Source organism: Microcaecilia unicolor, chromosome 2 (genome assembly GCF_901765095.1).
Source record: "Microcaecilia unicolor chromosome 2, aMicUni1.1, whole genome shotgun sequence".
In the NCBI taxonomy this organism is placed as follows: domain Eukaryota; kingdom Metazoa; phylum Chordata; class Amphibia; order Gymnophiona; family Siphonopidae; genus Microcaecilia; species Microcaecilia unicolor.
The window spans coordinates 544,642,064-544,658,949 of NC_044032.1; the positions used below are offsets into that span (position 1 = coordinate 544,642,064).

A 16,886-nucleotide genomic window follows, 5' to 3' on the forward strand; every position below is an offset into this window, starting at 1 on the left:
AGTAAAAGTGAAGAAGAGCCTTAGTAAACCAAAACTTTTTGATGGGAGTTTTGGATGACCTATATAAACTACTCTGAATTAAAGATCGGAACAAGTGCCTTTCAAAATGACGTTTTAAATATTTCAGTGCTCCTAACTGCTCTCAACTATAATGGCAATGAGATCCATAGTTTTGGCCCAGCAATATAAAAAAAAATAGAGGACTTGCAGACATGCCTCTAGGCCACCAAAGGTTGCAATTTTAGCATTCAGACACAAGTCTACTCCATGATAGCACAAAGATAATGAATGGCACTTTTCATGAAAAAACTGGAAATCAATCAACTGGTAAAAAGAAATGGATAGAAAGATCTATTCAATGTCATAATTTAAAAAAAATTAGCATGTCTGCAAAAATTTAAATGGCATGATTAAAAGAACATTAAATTGCATTTTTTTTAATCAGCTTTTGTTATTTTTCTGTGACTGTCTGTAGGAGATGGTGTTCTCTTCATTTTGCCTATCAAATCAGTCCTGACATAAACAGTTTTACAATACAGTAAAGACTCCAAAGTTGAAAGCTTCACCCAACATTCTCCTTCCATCTCTTCCAGGGCACTTGCACAACATAACTTTCCTCAGAATCATTGTCATTTAAGCAAATCTTGAAAAACAAATCAATAAAGTTAAGTCACAGTATAAATAGTAATACTCATGCTTACAGCTCCTTTGCAGTACAATCTTAATTTTCCAGCAGCATTACGAACTATCACTGACATTCTTTTCCTATTGCTGAAAAAAGAAAAAAAGTTCAGTTTCACCTAAAACAGATAATGTTTGCTGACTCTTCTATGAAAGATTACTTGCATAAAATAATGAGTTTCTACAATGGTTTGGAGAAATTCTTCAAGTTTAAGAACTTAAGAGTCTGCTAACTCTCCTAGCAATGAGAAAAATGAAGCCAGGTTTTATTTTAATATGTTTACTACAGGGAGGAAAATATTTAAAGTTGATTCCAAGACAAAAATGTTTTTTCCCACCCCCACAAATCAGCCTTTTGAAAACCACCCATCTATGGCGCTCATTTTCAAAAGATAAAAATATCTCAAAAGTAGCACAAAGTGGCAGATGGACACTAATCTCACAAAAAAATGTCTCAAGTTGCAATTTTTGAAACTCAGAATTGGGATATTTACTTCCACAGTTCATCTAAATTGCAAGGGGGTGTGTTGGAGATGAGCAGGCTTAAAATCAGGACATTTTCAGCAATGGAACAGAAAAAAAAAGGTCCAGGGCAAAAAAGTAAATTTTTATCTACACCTGTTTCAGTAATGACTAAGTCAAAAAAGGGTGTCCTAACTGACCAGCTGACCACTGGAGGGATTAAGGCATCAGTGGTCACTGACTCCATCCCACCTCCCACAGATGTGAAAGTGACTGTATTTACGAGGCTTCATGACAGCTCCAGATATTATGGCCATTCCTAAGAAAGCAGAAGAAAGTAACCTAGTGGTCAGTGCAGTGGACCATGAACAATGGGACCCAGGTTCAATTTCCACTTCAGTACAAATATGTGAGCAATCCTGGAACATAGAAATACCTCCAGTTCCTAAAAATATAAGTGATCTGCAAGCCTGGGCGCTATTGTAGTGGTGGATCCTTAGGTATGGTAGGTTTTCTCTGATCCTGGAGGGCTCACCATACAATATGAAGAGATTTATATTAGATTTGTATCTGGGTCCCTTTATGTGAAGTCCACTGCACTGACCACTTAGCTGCTCCTCTGCACTGCTGAGATGTAGGTGTGGCCAGTTCACTAGGAATGCTGCCACACAGATGGCTTGTTTTTCTCTGGTTTTCCCTGAGACATTTATTTTTTTCCAAAAAATAGTACTTACAGATGGACATGTTGAGTATGAAAGTCCAGCTCAAAGCCATAATTGAACCAAAAATGTAGGCATTTTTCTGGTTTGATTATGGCTATGAGCCCCTCCATGTGGCTATAAGTACTTGCACTATATAACAATAGACATACTTTTATGCCATCAAGTGGTATTCCAGAGGGTTGTGCAGTAGGGATTTGTATATGTTTGAAATATTTCCTATGTCACTGCATGTCATTTTAAGAATGGAAGGACAGAAAATAGCCCATGAAGATGTTGGAAGATTGCATGCCTAAAAGACGAAGTGAAAGAGGCAAAATTGCATTCTTTAAAGAATGGAAAAAGGACCCAAATGAAGAAAATTGGAAGCAACGTAAGCACTGGAAACATAAGCGCTGGCAAATTATTTATTTTATTTGAAATTCTAGGCGGTATACATCAGGAACATCTCTCTATATAAAACGCACCTCCAACGTTCTAATGAAGCCTCACTTTCCCAACATTCTAAAAGTGAGGCGGCAGAGACCACTTTCTAGCCATGAGTGTCTGCCCCGCCCACGCATCAAACGTGATGACGTCGAGGGCGGAGCACTGACACTGAACGAATGGGATCACCAACCCGCTGCCATGCAACGAAACATGACGACAGACGCACCAAGGACCTATGAAAACCAGCTGACAAACAACTTACAAGGGATCGCTGACCCGTTGAATCACTACAGCCACCCGTGCACACTAACCGCGCTTAGCCCCCCCACACACACACACACAAACAAAAAGCAGACAAAAGCATCCCTCCGGCGCACAACCCCCCCCCCCCCCCCCCCCAACAAACAACAGCCAAAAGGATCCCTCCGGATTAATGAAAACTTTAAGTACATACAAACAGCAAACCTGAGTGCCGTGCAGAATTCAGTGTCTACAACGGAGACCTCCAGACACATGCGCCCTCAGCCCTGCCCCCCCTACAGAACGCCACCCACATTCCACACTCTAACCAATCCACCCCCCCAAACAAAAAGCACCCAAACGGTACCCTCCGGTGCACAACCCCCCCCCAAAGAAAACAAACATCACTCCGGTTTAATGAAAACTTTAAGCACATACAAACAGCCCACCTGAGTGCCGTGCAGAATTCAGAGCCTGCAATGGAGACTTCCAGACACATGCGCCCTCAGCCCCCCCCCCCTACAGAACGCCACCCACATTCCACACTCGAAACAAACCCATATCTACTCCACCTCCTGCCTGCCTGCAATGGATTCCTCCGGTCTCATCAAAAATACAAGTGCCTACAAATAGCACATCAGACTGCCCTGCTGAATTCAGATTACTGTCTCACACTCACACGCAATCACCCCCTACCAGCCACAAAAAAAACAAACAAACATATCTAATATGGACAATCAGTATCACTCACTAACACACATACATACAACCAAACTCCCCACCCCCCAAAATGCCACACACTGCCATGGACAGACAGCATCTTGCTTTCACACTCATACACACATACTCTCTCCCCCAACCCCCTTAATACAGAAACTGAAACAGTAAAAACCAACATCTCTCTCTTACAGACACAAAGAGACTCCCACAACCCCCTCCCCCCACTACAGAACACCACCCACATTCCACACTCAAACCAACCCATATCTACTCCTCCTCCTGCCTGCCTGCAAGGGATCCCTAAAAAATTTATATCCCTTAATATCAAACAGAAAAAGAAAAAAAAAAACCACATGCTAGCGCCCGTTTCATTTTTTTTTCGAAACGGGCCTTTTTTTTACTAGTACACAATAAAAGACACAAAAACAAAAAGCAAAGCAGAAACTACAAAAATTGCAACGAAGAATCACCAAATGAACTCCCCTTAACATGACTAGAAACTTGTGGCTGCAAGCCTAATACTCATGCTAAACTGAAAAAGCCTGGGCAAAAAGAAGGATCAAAGTTATAATGCCTAAGTTCACAGGCAAAGAATTCCAAAGAAATGCACCCAGAATCTGAAGCATTGCTGAATGGTTAGCTTCAAATCTAATACACTTAATGGAAGGAATATCCAATAAACATTCATCCGCAGAATGTAAACTACGAGATGGCTGATAAAATCTTAAAGATGAAGCTAATGCAAGGGGTACATCATTGCTCAAGGCCTTAAAAATCAAGGTCAACACCTTAAATCTAATCCGCCAAAGCACAGGAAGCCAGTGCAAATCTTTCAAAGCTGATGTAATGTCATCAGATTTCGACAAACCTATCAGAAGCCTAGCAGCAGAATTTTGTACAATTTGAAGAGAATGAATCACTGATTTAGAGAGGCCTAAGTATAGTGAGTTACAGTAATCTAGAACAGATAAATACCAAAACTTGAAAAACTGTCTGGAAATTTACTTCAGATAACAAATTCTTCAAACACGTTAATAATCTTAACCTGAAAGCTTTTCTTATGCAAGTTAGTTTTGAGTCTAATAGAACTTCAGGATATTTACAATCAGTGGCAAAAACAATCTCAGTATCTGCACAGCTGAACACACCGGGCCAGCGCTCTGGATGTGAACGATTCGTCAATAACAATATCTGCGTTTTCCCTACATTTAACTTCAACCTATTTGTGCTAACCAGGACCCTAACTTCTGCAAGCACTTCTTCAAAAAAAGAGTGTCAGAAACAGAACACTTTACTTGGGGGGGGGGGGGGGGGGGGGGGAATGACCAGCAGTAGCATAAAGTCAGTATTGCACACCCATACCAGAGAGAAAGCGAATGCTACATACCTGTAGAAGGTATTCTCCGAGGACAGCAGGCTGATTGTTCTCACTGATGGGTGACGTCCACGGCAGCCCCTCCAATCAGAAACTTCACTAGCAAAGGCCTTTGCTAGTCCTCGCGTGCCCATGCGCGGCCCTCTTCCCGCCCGAACCGGCTCGTGTTCATCAGTCCCGTATGTAGCAAGACAAAGGCAAGGGAAGACACAACTCCAAAGGGGAGGCGGGCGGGTTTGTGAGAACAATCAGCCTGCTGTCCTCGGAGAATACCTTCTACAGGTATGTAGCATTCGCTTTCTCCGAGGACAAGCAGGCTGCTTGTTCTCACTGATGAGGTATCCCTAGCCCCCAGGCTCACTCAAAACAAACATGGTCAATTGGGCCTCGCAACGGCGAGGACATAACTGAGATTGACCTAACAACTTATCCAACTAACAGAGAATGTAGCCTGGAACAGAATAAAACATGGGCCTAGGGGGGTGGAGTTGGATTCTAAACCGTGAACAGATTCTGAAGCACTGACTGCCTGAACCGACTGTCGCGTCGGGTATCCTGCTGCAGGCAGTAATGAGATGTGAATGTGTGGACAGATGACCACGTCGCAGCTTTGCAGATCTCTTCAATAGTGGCTGACTTCAAGTGGGCCACTGACGCAGCCATGGCTCTGACATTGTGAGCCGTGACATGACCCTCAAGAGCCAGCCCAGCCTGGGCGTAAGTGAAGGAAATGCAATCTGCTAGCCAATTGGATATGGTGCATTTCCCCACAGCCACTCCCCTCCTGTTGGGATCAAAAGAAACAAACAGGGCAGGAATGAGGACGGGGAAAAAATGTTGGCAAGACAATTGACTGGTTCGGATGGAACTCCGACACTACCTTTGGCAAGAACTTAGGGTGAGTGCGGAGGACTACTCTATTATGATGAAACTTGGTGTAAGGGGCCTGGGCTACCAGGGCCTGAAGCTCACTGACTCTACGAGCTGAAGTAACTGCCACCAAGAAAATGACCTTCCAGGTCAAGTACTTCAGATGGCAGGAGTTCAGTGGCTCAAAAGGAGGTTTCATCAGCTGGGTGAGAACGACATTGAGATCCCATGACACTGTAGGAGGTTTGACGGGGGGCTTTGACAAAAGCAAACCTCTCATGAAGCGAACAACTAAAGGCTGTCCTGAGATCAGCTTACCTTCCACACGGTAATGGTATGCACTGATTGCGCTAAGGTGAACCCTTACAGAGTTGGTCTTGAGACCAGACTCAGACAAGTGCAGAAGGTATTCAAGCAGGGTCTGTGTAGGACAGGAGCGAGGATCTAAGGCCTTGCTGTCACACCAGACGGTAAACCTCCTCCATAAAAAGAAGTAACTCCTCTTAGTGGAATCTTTTCTGGAAGCAAGCAAGACACGGGAGACACCCTCCGACAGACCCAAAGAGGCAAAGTCTACGCTCTCAACATCCAGGCCGTGAGAGCCAGAGACCGGAGGTTGGGATGCAGAAGCGCCCCTTCGTCCTGTGTGATGAGGGTCGGAAAACACTCCAATCTCCACAGTTCTTCGGAGGACAACTCCAGAAGAAGAGGGAACCAGATCTGACGCGGCCAAAAGGGAGCAATCAGAATCATGGTGCCCCGGTCTTGTTTGAGTTTCAACAAAGTCTTCCCCACCAGAGGTATGGGAGGATAAGCATACAGCAGGCCTTCCCCCCAGTCCAGGAGGAAGGCATCCGATGCCAGTCGACCGTGGGCCTGAAGTCTGGAACAGAACTGAGGGGCCTTGTGGTTGGCTCGAGATGCGAAGAGATCTACCAAGGGGGTGCCCCACACTTGGAAGATCTGGCGCACCACTCTGGAGTTCAGCGACCACTCGTGAGGTTGCATAATCCTGCTCAACCTGTCGGCCAGACTGTTGTTTACGCCTGCCAGATATGTGGCTTGGAGCCACATGCCGTAACGGCGAGCCCAGAGCCACATGCTGACGGCTTCCTGACACAGGGGGCAAGATCCGGTGCCCCCCTGCTTGTTGATGTAATACATGGCAACCTGGTTGTCTGTCTGAATTTGGATAATTTGATGGGACAGCCGATCTCTGAAAGCCTTCAGAGCGTTCCAGATCGCTCGTAACTCCAGGAGATTGATCTGCAGATCGCGTTCCTGGAGGGACCAACTTCCTTGGGTGTGAAGTCCATCGACATGAGCTCCCCACCCGAGGAGAGATGCATCCGTAGTCAGCACCTTTTGTGGGTGAGGAATTTGGAAGGGGCGTCCCAGAGTCAAATTGGTCCAAATTGTCCAGCAATACAGGGATTTGAGAAAACTCGTGGACAGATGGATCACGTCCTCTAGATCCCCAGTGGCCTGACACCACTGGGAAGCTAGGGTCCATTGAGCAGATCGCACGTGAAGGCGTGCCATAGGAGTCACATGGACTGTGGAGGCCATGTGGCCAAGCAATCTCAACATCTGCCGAGCTGTGATCTGCTGGGACGCTCGTACCCGGGAGACGAGGGACAGCAGATTGTTGGCCCTCGTCTCCGGGAGATAGGCCCGAGCCATCCGAGAATCCAGCAGAGCTCCTATGAATTCGAGTCTCTGTACTGGGAGAAGGTGGGACTTTGGATAATTTATCACAAACCCCAGTAGCTCCAGGAGGCGAATAGCCATCTGCATGGACTGTAGAGCTCCTGCCTCGGATGTGTTCTTCACCAGCCAATCGTCGAGATAAGGGAACACGTGCACTCCGAGCCTGCGAAGCGCAGCCGCTACCACAGCTAGGCACTTCGTGAACACTCTGGGCGCAGAGGCGAGCCCAAAGGGTAGCACACAGTACTGGAAGTGACGTGATCCCAGACGAAACCGAAGATACTGTCTGTGGGCCGGCAGTATCGGGATGTGTGTATAAGCATCCTTTAAGTCCAGAGAGCATAGCCAATCGTTTTGCTGAATCATGGGAAGAAGGGTGCCCAGGGAAAGCATCCTGAACTTTTCCTGGACCAGATATTTGTTCAGGGCCCTTAGGTCTAGGATGGGACGCATTCCCCCTGTTTTCTTTTCCACAAGGAAGTACCTGGAATAGAATCCCAGCCCTTCTTGCCCGGATGGCACGGGCTCGACCGCATTGGCGCTGAGAAGGGCGGAGAGTTCCTCTGCAAGTACCTGCTTGTGCTGGAAGCTGAAGGATTGAGCTCCCGGTGGGCAATTTGGAGGTTTCGAGGCCAAATTGAGGGTGTATCCTTGCCGGACTATTTCGAGGACCCACTGGTCGGAGGTTATGAGAGGCCACCTTTGGTGAAAAACTTTCAACCTCCCCCCGACCGGCAGATCGCCCGGCACAGACACTTTGACATTGGCTATGCTCTTCTGCAGCCAGTCAAAAGCTTGCCCCCTGCTTTTGCTGGGGAGCTGTGGGGCCTTGCTGAGGTGCACGCTGCTGATGAGAGAGCGCGCGCTGGGGCTTAGCCTGGGCCGCAGGCTGTCGAGAGGGAGGATTGTACCTACGCTTACCAAAAGAGTAGGGAACAGTCCTCCTTCCCCCATAAAAACGTCTACCTGAAGAGGTAGATGCTGAAGGCTGCCGGCGGGAGAATTTGTCGAAAGCGTTATCCCGCTGGTGGAGCTGCTCTACCACCTGTTCGACTTTTTCTCCAAAAATGTTGTCCGCTTGGCAATGGGAGTCCGCAATCCGCTGCTGGATTCTATTCTCCAGGTCGGAGGCACGAAGCCATGAGAGTCTGCGCATCACCACACCTTGAGCAGCGGCCCTGGACGCAACATCAAAGGTATCATATACCCCTCTGGCCAGAAATTTTCTGCACGCCTTCAGCTGCCCACCTCCTGAAACGGCTTGGCTAGCTCAGAAGGGAGCTTGTCCACCAAGCCCGCCAACTGCCGCACATTGTTCCGCATGTGAATGCTCTTGTAGAGCTGGTAGGACTGAATCTTGGCCACGAGCATTGAAGAATGGTAGGCCTTCCTCCCAAAGGAGTCTAAGGTTCTAGAGTCCTTGCCCGGGGGCGCCGAAGCATGTTCCCTAGAACTCTTAGCCTTCTTTAGGGCCAGATCCACCACCCCAGAGTCGTGAGGCAACTGAGTGCGCATCAGCTCTGGGTCCCCATGGATCCGGTACTGGGACTCGATCTTCTTGGGAATGTGGGGATTACTTAAAGGCTTGGTCCAGTTCGCCAGCAATGTCTTTTTTAGGACATGATGCATGGGTACTGTGGACGCTTCCTTAGGTGGAGAAGGATAGTCCAAGATCTCAAACATTTCAGCCCTGGGCTCATCCTCCACAACCACCGGGAAGGGGATGGCCGTAGACATCTCCTGGACAAAGGCCGCGAAAGACAGACTCTCGGGAGGAGAAAGCTGCCTTTCAGGGGAGGGAGTGGGATCAGAAGGAAGGCCATCAGATTCCTCGTCAGAGAAATATCTGATGTCCTCCTCCTCCTCCCACGAGGCCTCACATCGGTATCAGACACAAGTTTGTGAACCTGTGTCTGAAGCCGTGCCCGACTCGACTCTGTGGAAACACGGCCACGGTGGGAGCGTCGAGAGGTAGACTCCCTCGCCAGCACCGGCGAAGTTCCCTCCATCGACGTCGTCGGGGAGTCTTCCTGGGAGGCGGCGGCAGCCGGTACCGCAAGCGTACCGATGTCGGAGACATCACCCCGGGCAAAGGGCCAGCCGGCGCCTCACTCGATGGTACCGGTGGCGCAGGCACCCCTGGTACCGGAGGGGAAAGGCGCATCAGGTCTCCCAGAATCTCTGGGAGAACGGCCCGGAGACTCTCGTGCAGAGCGGCTGTGGAGAAAGACATGGAAGCCGATGCAGGCGTCGAGGTCAGAGTCTGTTCTGGGCGTGGAGGCGGTTCCAGGCTGTCCAAGGTGGAGCGCATCGACACCTCCTGAACAGAGAGTGAGCGATCCTCCCGGTGCCGATGCCTACTGGGTGCCGACTCCCTCGGCGACCCAGAGCTCTCGGTACCGATGCGGGAAGGAGACCGGTGTCGATGCTTCTTTAATTTCTTCAAACGAAGCATGTCACCGGAGCTTCCTGGTACCGACGAGGAGGACGTAGAATCCAGCCGTTGCTCCCTACGGGCTGAGGCCGAAGAAGGTCGGTCTCGGGGGGGCTGTACCGCAGGAGCCTTCAGTGCAGGAGGAGACCCACCCGAAGGCTCACCGCCACCAGCAGGGGAATGGACAGCCCTCACCTGCACTCCAGTCGAAGCACCACCGTCCGACGACATCAGCAACAGCAGAGGTCCCGGTACCACCAACGCCGACGCAGCCTTCCAATGTCTCGGTACCGACGATGCAGAGGGTCAAAACCTCGATGCCGAGGTCGAAGACTTCGATGCTGTCGACGTCGATGCACTTGATGCCTCCGGTGCTGATGTCGACGAAGAGCTCGAGAACAACACGTTCCACTGGGCCAATCTCGCTACCTGAGTCCTCTTCTGTAAAAGAGCACAAAGACTGCAGGCCTGCGGGCGGTGCCCAGCCCCCAGACACTGAAGACACGAAGCGTGCCTATCAGTGAGCGAGATTACCTGGGCGCACTTCTTGAAGCTGCTGGGAGACTTCGATGACATAGGCGGAAAAATCATGCTGGTGAAATCAAAATTCGTGATGGCGACGAAGGCACCAAAAATAAGGGAGAGAGAAAAAACCCGTACCGAGGCCACGAAACAGGCCTACCCCGAAAGCGAAAGGAAACTTACGCCGGGGAAAACAAACTGGACACACGGGAAGGGACAAAGACCAAAAGGTCTCTTTTTTTTTTTTTTTTTTACAAAAATCGCAAAGACGCGCGAGGGTCAACTTGAGGGGCACGAAACGGCGGCAAAACATGACCGTCCCGAGCGCAGACAAAAGAAGACTGATGAACACGAGCCAGTTCGGGCGGGAAGACGGTCGCGCATGTGCGGTGTGCATGGGCGCGCGAGGACTAGCAAAGGCCTTTGCTAGTGAAGTTTCCGATTGGAGGGGCTGCCGTGGACGTCACCCATCAGTGAGAACAAGCAGCCTGCTTGTCCTCGGAGAATATGACAAATTGGAACCAAGTAGATGTTAAATAGAACAGGCGAAAGAGCGGACCCTTGCAGTACACCCGTAGTAATCAGTATCCAAGTTGAGGTCTCCTCACCCAACTAAAAAATAACGTTCAGATAGAAGAAAACAGTACCATTCGAAGACCGTTCCCTGAATCCCTAAAAAACATAATCAACTGAGCAAAATTTGATGGTGGATTGTGTCAAAAGTGGTAGAACTATACAAGAAAATCATTAGATATTATTCACCCTGATCAAATCCTGCATGTATCAAATCAAATACAGGAATCAACAATATTTCAGTAGAATGTTTAAATCTGAAACCATATTGACAAATCATTCAATTCAAGGAAATTATGTAATTGATCCAACACAAGCCTTTCCAAACGTTTTGCTAAGGATTTCAACATTGAGATCAGATAATAGTTCACAACTTGAGGATCAAGTGCTCCACCCTTCAGCAAAGAATGAACAGAAGAAGCCTGTTTCAAAGTCCCAGGAATGATCGTCTCTGATAGTGAGTTCATGATAGTAGATAAAGGATTAAACAATCCACTTTTAAAGATTTAATGATCATCGAACAATTATCCAAGGAACAATATGAAGGATTCAACTTGTTCATCAGTCTTAACTTGCTCCAAACAAATTGTAGAAAAGTACAACTATTTAGACTTCACAACGCTAGACTGTTCAGATGGCAAAACTGACTTAATGAACTTGTAATATCCACTACTTTCTTCTGTAAAAAATCAGCAAACTCTGACATGAAATATCACACAGAGGTAAACACAGAAGATACAGTAGTTAAGTTCGTAACTGTTCTAAATAGCTTTTGAGAAGAAGATGCTCTAGCAATAGCTTCAGCATAGAAACAGCTCTCTCCTTCTAAATATTTGTTTTAAAGATCTCAACTTATCCATAAACCAGGGGGCGCTACATTTTCTTTTCTTTTTTTTTAATTTTTAATTTATGAATTCACATTCTTTACAAGCATTTTATCTTGAACAGTAAACACAGATAGAAACATTCTATGAGGATTCAAATCAAATAGTTTTACATCTTGTACTAGACCACAAATAAAAGGGGGGAGGGGTCCGTTATAAACTCAGGAGCTGAGATTTAAAAAGAAAATATATGACAAATATCAAAAAGGCTTAATACATAACCACCTTAATCACATTATACCTTTTCCCTTGATCTCAGATCATGATCGTGTAAGTCTTGCAAATCTCAGATTCTTTTTTGATCAATAAAATGTCTTAAATGCTCTGGGAGAAAGAAAACATATTTTGTTCCCAAATATTTAATATTGCATTTACAGGGGTAGTTTAGATTGAATGATGCTCCTAAAGCAATAGTATCAGATCTTAAAGCTAAAAAAGCTTTCCTTCTCTTCTGGGTTTGCTTGGTAACATCAGGGAAAACTCATATTTTACCCCCGTAAAATAATGTTTGTAGGTTTTTTTTTAAAGCCAATCTTCTCACAACTTCTAAGTCTTGTTCAAAAATGAACGAAACCAAAGTTTGTCTTTCAGTTACTGAAGTTAAAGATGATTCCAAAATTTCTGAAATATTCAGTTTTCTTTGTTCTTGTGGTAAATTTTGAATCTCCTCTCCATTCTTTTTATTAGGCAAATAGTAAATCTTATTTACCGGAGGAATTGTTTCTGGGGAAAATTTTAAATTCTCAATCAAATATCTTTTAAATATCTCCAAAGGAGTATACACTGAGGCTCAAGGAAAATTCAAAAATCAAAGGTTTAACCTTCGGTTGTAGTTTTCAAAATGTTCCATTTTATGACGTAGTAAACCGATATCTTTTATTAACTGAACTGAAGTTTCTTTCATTTTGTTTATTTCACCATTCATAGCATCAAATTTATCATTGACTTCAGTTTTCGTAGTAGCAAATGCTGTGGACAAACTTTCAACGGTACTCACAAGCGTCTCTATTCAGTTTGCCGAACTCATCACAGTCTGATCCAAGTGCTAGAGCACATTCCAGATGGATTCCAGCGTAACTGTCACCTCCTTTCCTCCCACATTTTTCAAACATAGTGGGTGTGACTTGTTCTTACTGGGCAGTGCCTACCTGCCTGCTGCCTACCATTCCAGTTTTAAGCCTCTAATCCAGCTCTGCCGTTCTATCTATCGCTTAACACCTCAGTCACTACATATATACCCGTAACACCTCAGTTACTACTTATGGCCCCTTTACACATTCTCTTCCTTGCCCTGTCCCTTCCTAATCTTTTTCCCCTCCCCCTACCGCTGTCTACCACTGGAACTCACTGCCCACCCATGTCCTCTCCCATCTTGCTCACTACTGCAATACCCTACTCACCCCCGTCCCTCACTACCTCACCATTTCTCCTGTCCCCCTCCTCCTTCCTAGCTCTCAACCTTCAACACTTCCTTCCTGCCATTAACCCATCCCCATTCCTCCTAAGTGCATCCCGTCTTCGTCGCCTTCGTCGCCCTACCTCCCCCACCCTCCTCCGCACTCTCTTGCTCCTCCTCCTGCTATCCGCAGGAGACATCAATCCCAATCCAGGTCCCCCACACCTGTCCTCGTCCTATCCATGCAAACGTTTCCGGGATGTCTCCAATCTCATATCTATTCCCCTCCTCCCCCCCTCTTCCCTCCCCTTCTCATGTGCACTGTGGAATGCCCACTCGGTCTGCAACAAACTTCCCTTCACCCACGATCTCTTCATCTCTCATTCCCTTCACCTGCTTGCCCTAACTGAAACCTGGCTCTCCCCTGACGACTCTGCCTCAGTTGTGGCTCTATGCCATGGAGGCTATCTCTTCTCCCATACTCCCCGCCTAGTTGGCCGTGGAGGAGGCGTCGGGTTACTACTCTCGCCCTCCTGTAGCTTCCAACCCCTCCTCCTACCACAGTCTCACTGCTTCTCATCCTTTGAAGTCCACTCCATCCGTCTATTCTACCCGTTGCCACTCAGAGTGGCAGTCATTTACCGCCCCCCTGATAAATCCCTCCCTTCCTTCCTCACCGACTTCGATGCCTGGCTTTCTGTTTTTCTTGAACCCTCATCTCCATCCCTCATTCTCGGAGACTTCAACATACACGTTGATGACCTGTCCAACTCTCACGCTTCTCAGTTCCTCACTCTAACATCCTCCTTCAACCTCCAGCTATGTTCCACCACCCCTACTCACCATGATGGCCATTGCCTTGACCTCGTCCTCTCCTCTTCCGGCTCACCCTCCAATTTCCACACCTCAGCTCTTCCTGTCTCTGATCATCACCTGATCACCTTCACACTTCTTCACCCTCCCCCTCAGCCCCGCCCAACATTAACCACTACTTCCAGGAATCTCCAGACTATTGACCCTCCCACCTTATCATCTAGTATTTCTAATCTCCTCCCCTCCATCATGTCCTCCGAGTCTGTTGACGAGGCTGTCTCTGCTTACAATGCCACTCTCTCCTCTGCTCTGGACACCCTTGCACCATCCACCTCCCGTCCCACAAGGCGTACTAATCCCCAGCCCTGGCTGACCCCTTGCATCCGTTACCTTCGCTCCTGCGCCCGATCTGCTGAACGCCTCTGGAGGAAATCTCGCACCCATTCAGATTTCCTTCACTACAAATTCATGCTATCCTCCTTCCAGTCCTCACTATTCCTTGCCAAACAGGACTATTACACCCAATTGACTAATTCTCTCAGCTCTAACCCTCGTCGTCTCTTCGCCACCCTTAACTCCCTCCTCAAAGTGCCCTCCGCTCCCACCCCCCCGTCACTCTCTCCTCAATCACTGGCTGACTACTTCCGCGACAAGGTGCAAAAGATCAACCTTGAGTTCACTACCAAGCCACCTCCTCCTCTTCACCCTTCAACCCTCTCCCTCAACCAACCAACCCAGACCTCCTTCTCCTCCTTTCCTGATATCTCCGAGGAGGAAACCGCCCGCCTTCTTTCCTCCTCAAAATGCACCACTTGTTCCTCTGATCCCATCCCCACCAACTTACTTAACACCATCTCTCCTACTATCACCCCCTCCATCTGTCATATCCTCAACCTCTCTCTCTCCACTGCAACTGTCCCTGACACCTTCAAGCATGCTGTAGTCACGCCACTCCTCAAAAAACCATCACTAGACCCTACCTGTCCCTCCAACTACCGCCCCATCTCCCTCCTACCCTTCCTCTCCAAGACACTTGAGCGCGCAGTCCACAGCCGTTGCCTTGATTTTCTCTCCTCTCATGCCATCCTTGATCCGCTTCAATCCGGTTTTCGCCCTCTTCACTCGACAGAAACAGCACTTTCTAAAGTCTGTAATGACCTGTTCCTTGCCAAATCCAGAGGCCACTACTCCATCCTCATCCTCCTGGATCTATCCGCCGCTTTTGACACTGTCAATCATGACTTACTTCTTGCCACACTGTCCTCATTTGGGTTCCAGGGCTCTGTCCTCTCCTGGTTCTCCTCCTATCTCTCCCACCGCACCTTCAAAGTTCACTCTCATGGATCTTCCTCCACCCCCATCCCCTTATCTGTTGGTGTTCCCCAGGGATCGGTCCTTGGACCCCTTCTCTTCTCAATCTACACCTCTTCCCTGGGCTCCCTGATCTCATCTCATGGTTTCCAGTATCATCTCTATGCTGATGACACCCAACTGTATCTCTCCACACCAGACATCACCGCGGAGACCCAGGCAAAGGTATCGGCCTGCTTATCCGACATTGCTGCCTGGATGTCCAACCGCCACCTGAAACTGAACATGTCCAAGACCGAGCTTATCGTCTTTCCACCAAAACCCACTTCTCCTCTTCCTCCACTTTCTATCTCAGTTGATAACACCCTCATCCTCCCCGTCTCATCTGCCCGCAACCTCGGAGTCATCTTTGACTCCTCTCTCTCCTTCTCTGCGCATATCCAGCAGATAGCCAAGACCTGTCGCTTCTTCCTCTTTAATATCAGCAAAATTCGCCCTTTCCTCTCTGAACACACCACCCGAACTCTCGTCCACGCTCTCATTACCTCTCGCCTGGACTACTGCAACTTACTCCTCACCGGCCTCCCACTTAGCCATCTATCCCCCCTTCAGTCTGTTCAGAACTCTGCTGCACGTCTCATATTCCGCCAGAACCGATATACTCATATCACCCCTCTCCTCAGGTCACTTCACTGGCTTCCGATCAGATACCGCATTCAATTCAAGCTTCTCCTTCTTACCTACAAATGCACTCAGTCTGCTGCCCCTCACTACCTCTCTACCCTCATCTCCCCTTACGTTCCCGCCCGTAACCTCCGTTCACAGGATAAATCCCTCCTCTCAGTACCCTTCTCCACCACCGCCAACTCCAGGCTCCGCTCATTCTGCCTCACCTCACCCTATGCTTGGAACAACCTTCCTGAACCCTTACGCCAAGCCCCCTCCCTGCCCGTCTTCAAGTCTTTGCTTAAAGCCCACCTCTTCAATGCTGCGTTCGGCACCTAACCCTTACCGTTCAGTGAATCCAGACTGCCCCAATTTGACTGCCCCTATCGGACCGACCGTTCACTTGTCTATTAGATTGTAAGCTCTTTGAGCAGGGACTGTCTCTCTTTGTTAAATTGTACAGCGCTGCGTAACCCTAGTAGCGCTCTAGAAATGTTAAGTAGTAGTAGTAGTAGTAGTAGAAACAGCCTTAGTTGTCACAGGCCCTTTCGAGAGAACCAAAGTTCTCTGAACTTCCGCCAGTTCCTCAACCTCGAGACCCCGATCTTGAAGGCCTCCTACTTCTCCACACATGGAGGGACTTCCTCATGCGTCGGGACAGGCTGGGTGCGGCGGCGGGTTAAGATTCGGAGGTAACAATGTTGTCTCTAGTCCCAGGGTCTCAGTTTCTCCTTGTACCGAGACCACCGTGGGATCTTCTCCAACTTCTAGTAAGGTGGGGTGCCTTGTTGTAAATCTCTCTACACTCTGTTGCGCGGGCGATGATGTTCTAGTCGACGGGGTAGCGACTTTCACGGATCCCTTCCGTTTCGTATGAGGCATATTGTTTTGAGGAAAAAGAGAGAAATTATGTTGATACCGCCAACTAGCTTAGAGAGAGCATTCACGAGGAATCTATCGTGCCGCCATCTTGCTCCTCCCCCCGGGGCGCTACATTTTCTCACATATGTAACAGTCTTAAAGGGAATAATTACACCCAAACACTGAACTTCAAACTCATATCAACGACTGACAGCATCCA

General features: G+C 47.9%; 1 protein-coding gene across 1 annotated transcript in view; it reads right to left on the reverse strand.

Moving 5' to 3' along the window:
• The window catches only part of ATP8A1 (ATPase phospholipid transporting 8A1), a 649,985-nt gene that overhangs the window by 236,908 nt on the left and 396,191 nt on the right, over positions 1-16,886 (reverse strand). Inside the window, 1 exon segment of the mRNA XM_030191344.1 lies at positions 702-771. Within this exon segment, the coding sequence (XP_030047204.1) occupies positions 702-771 (70 nt within the window).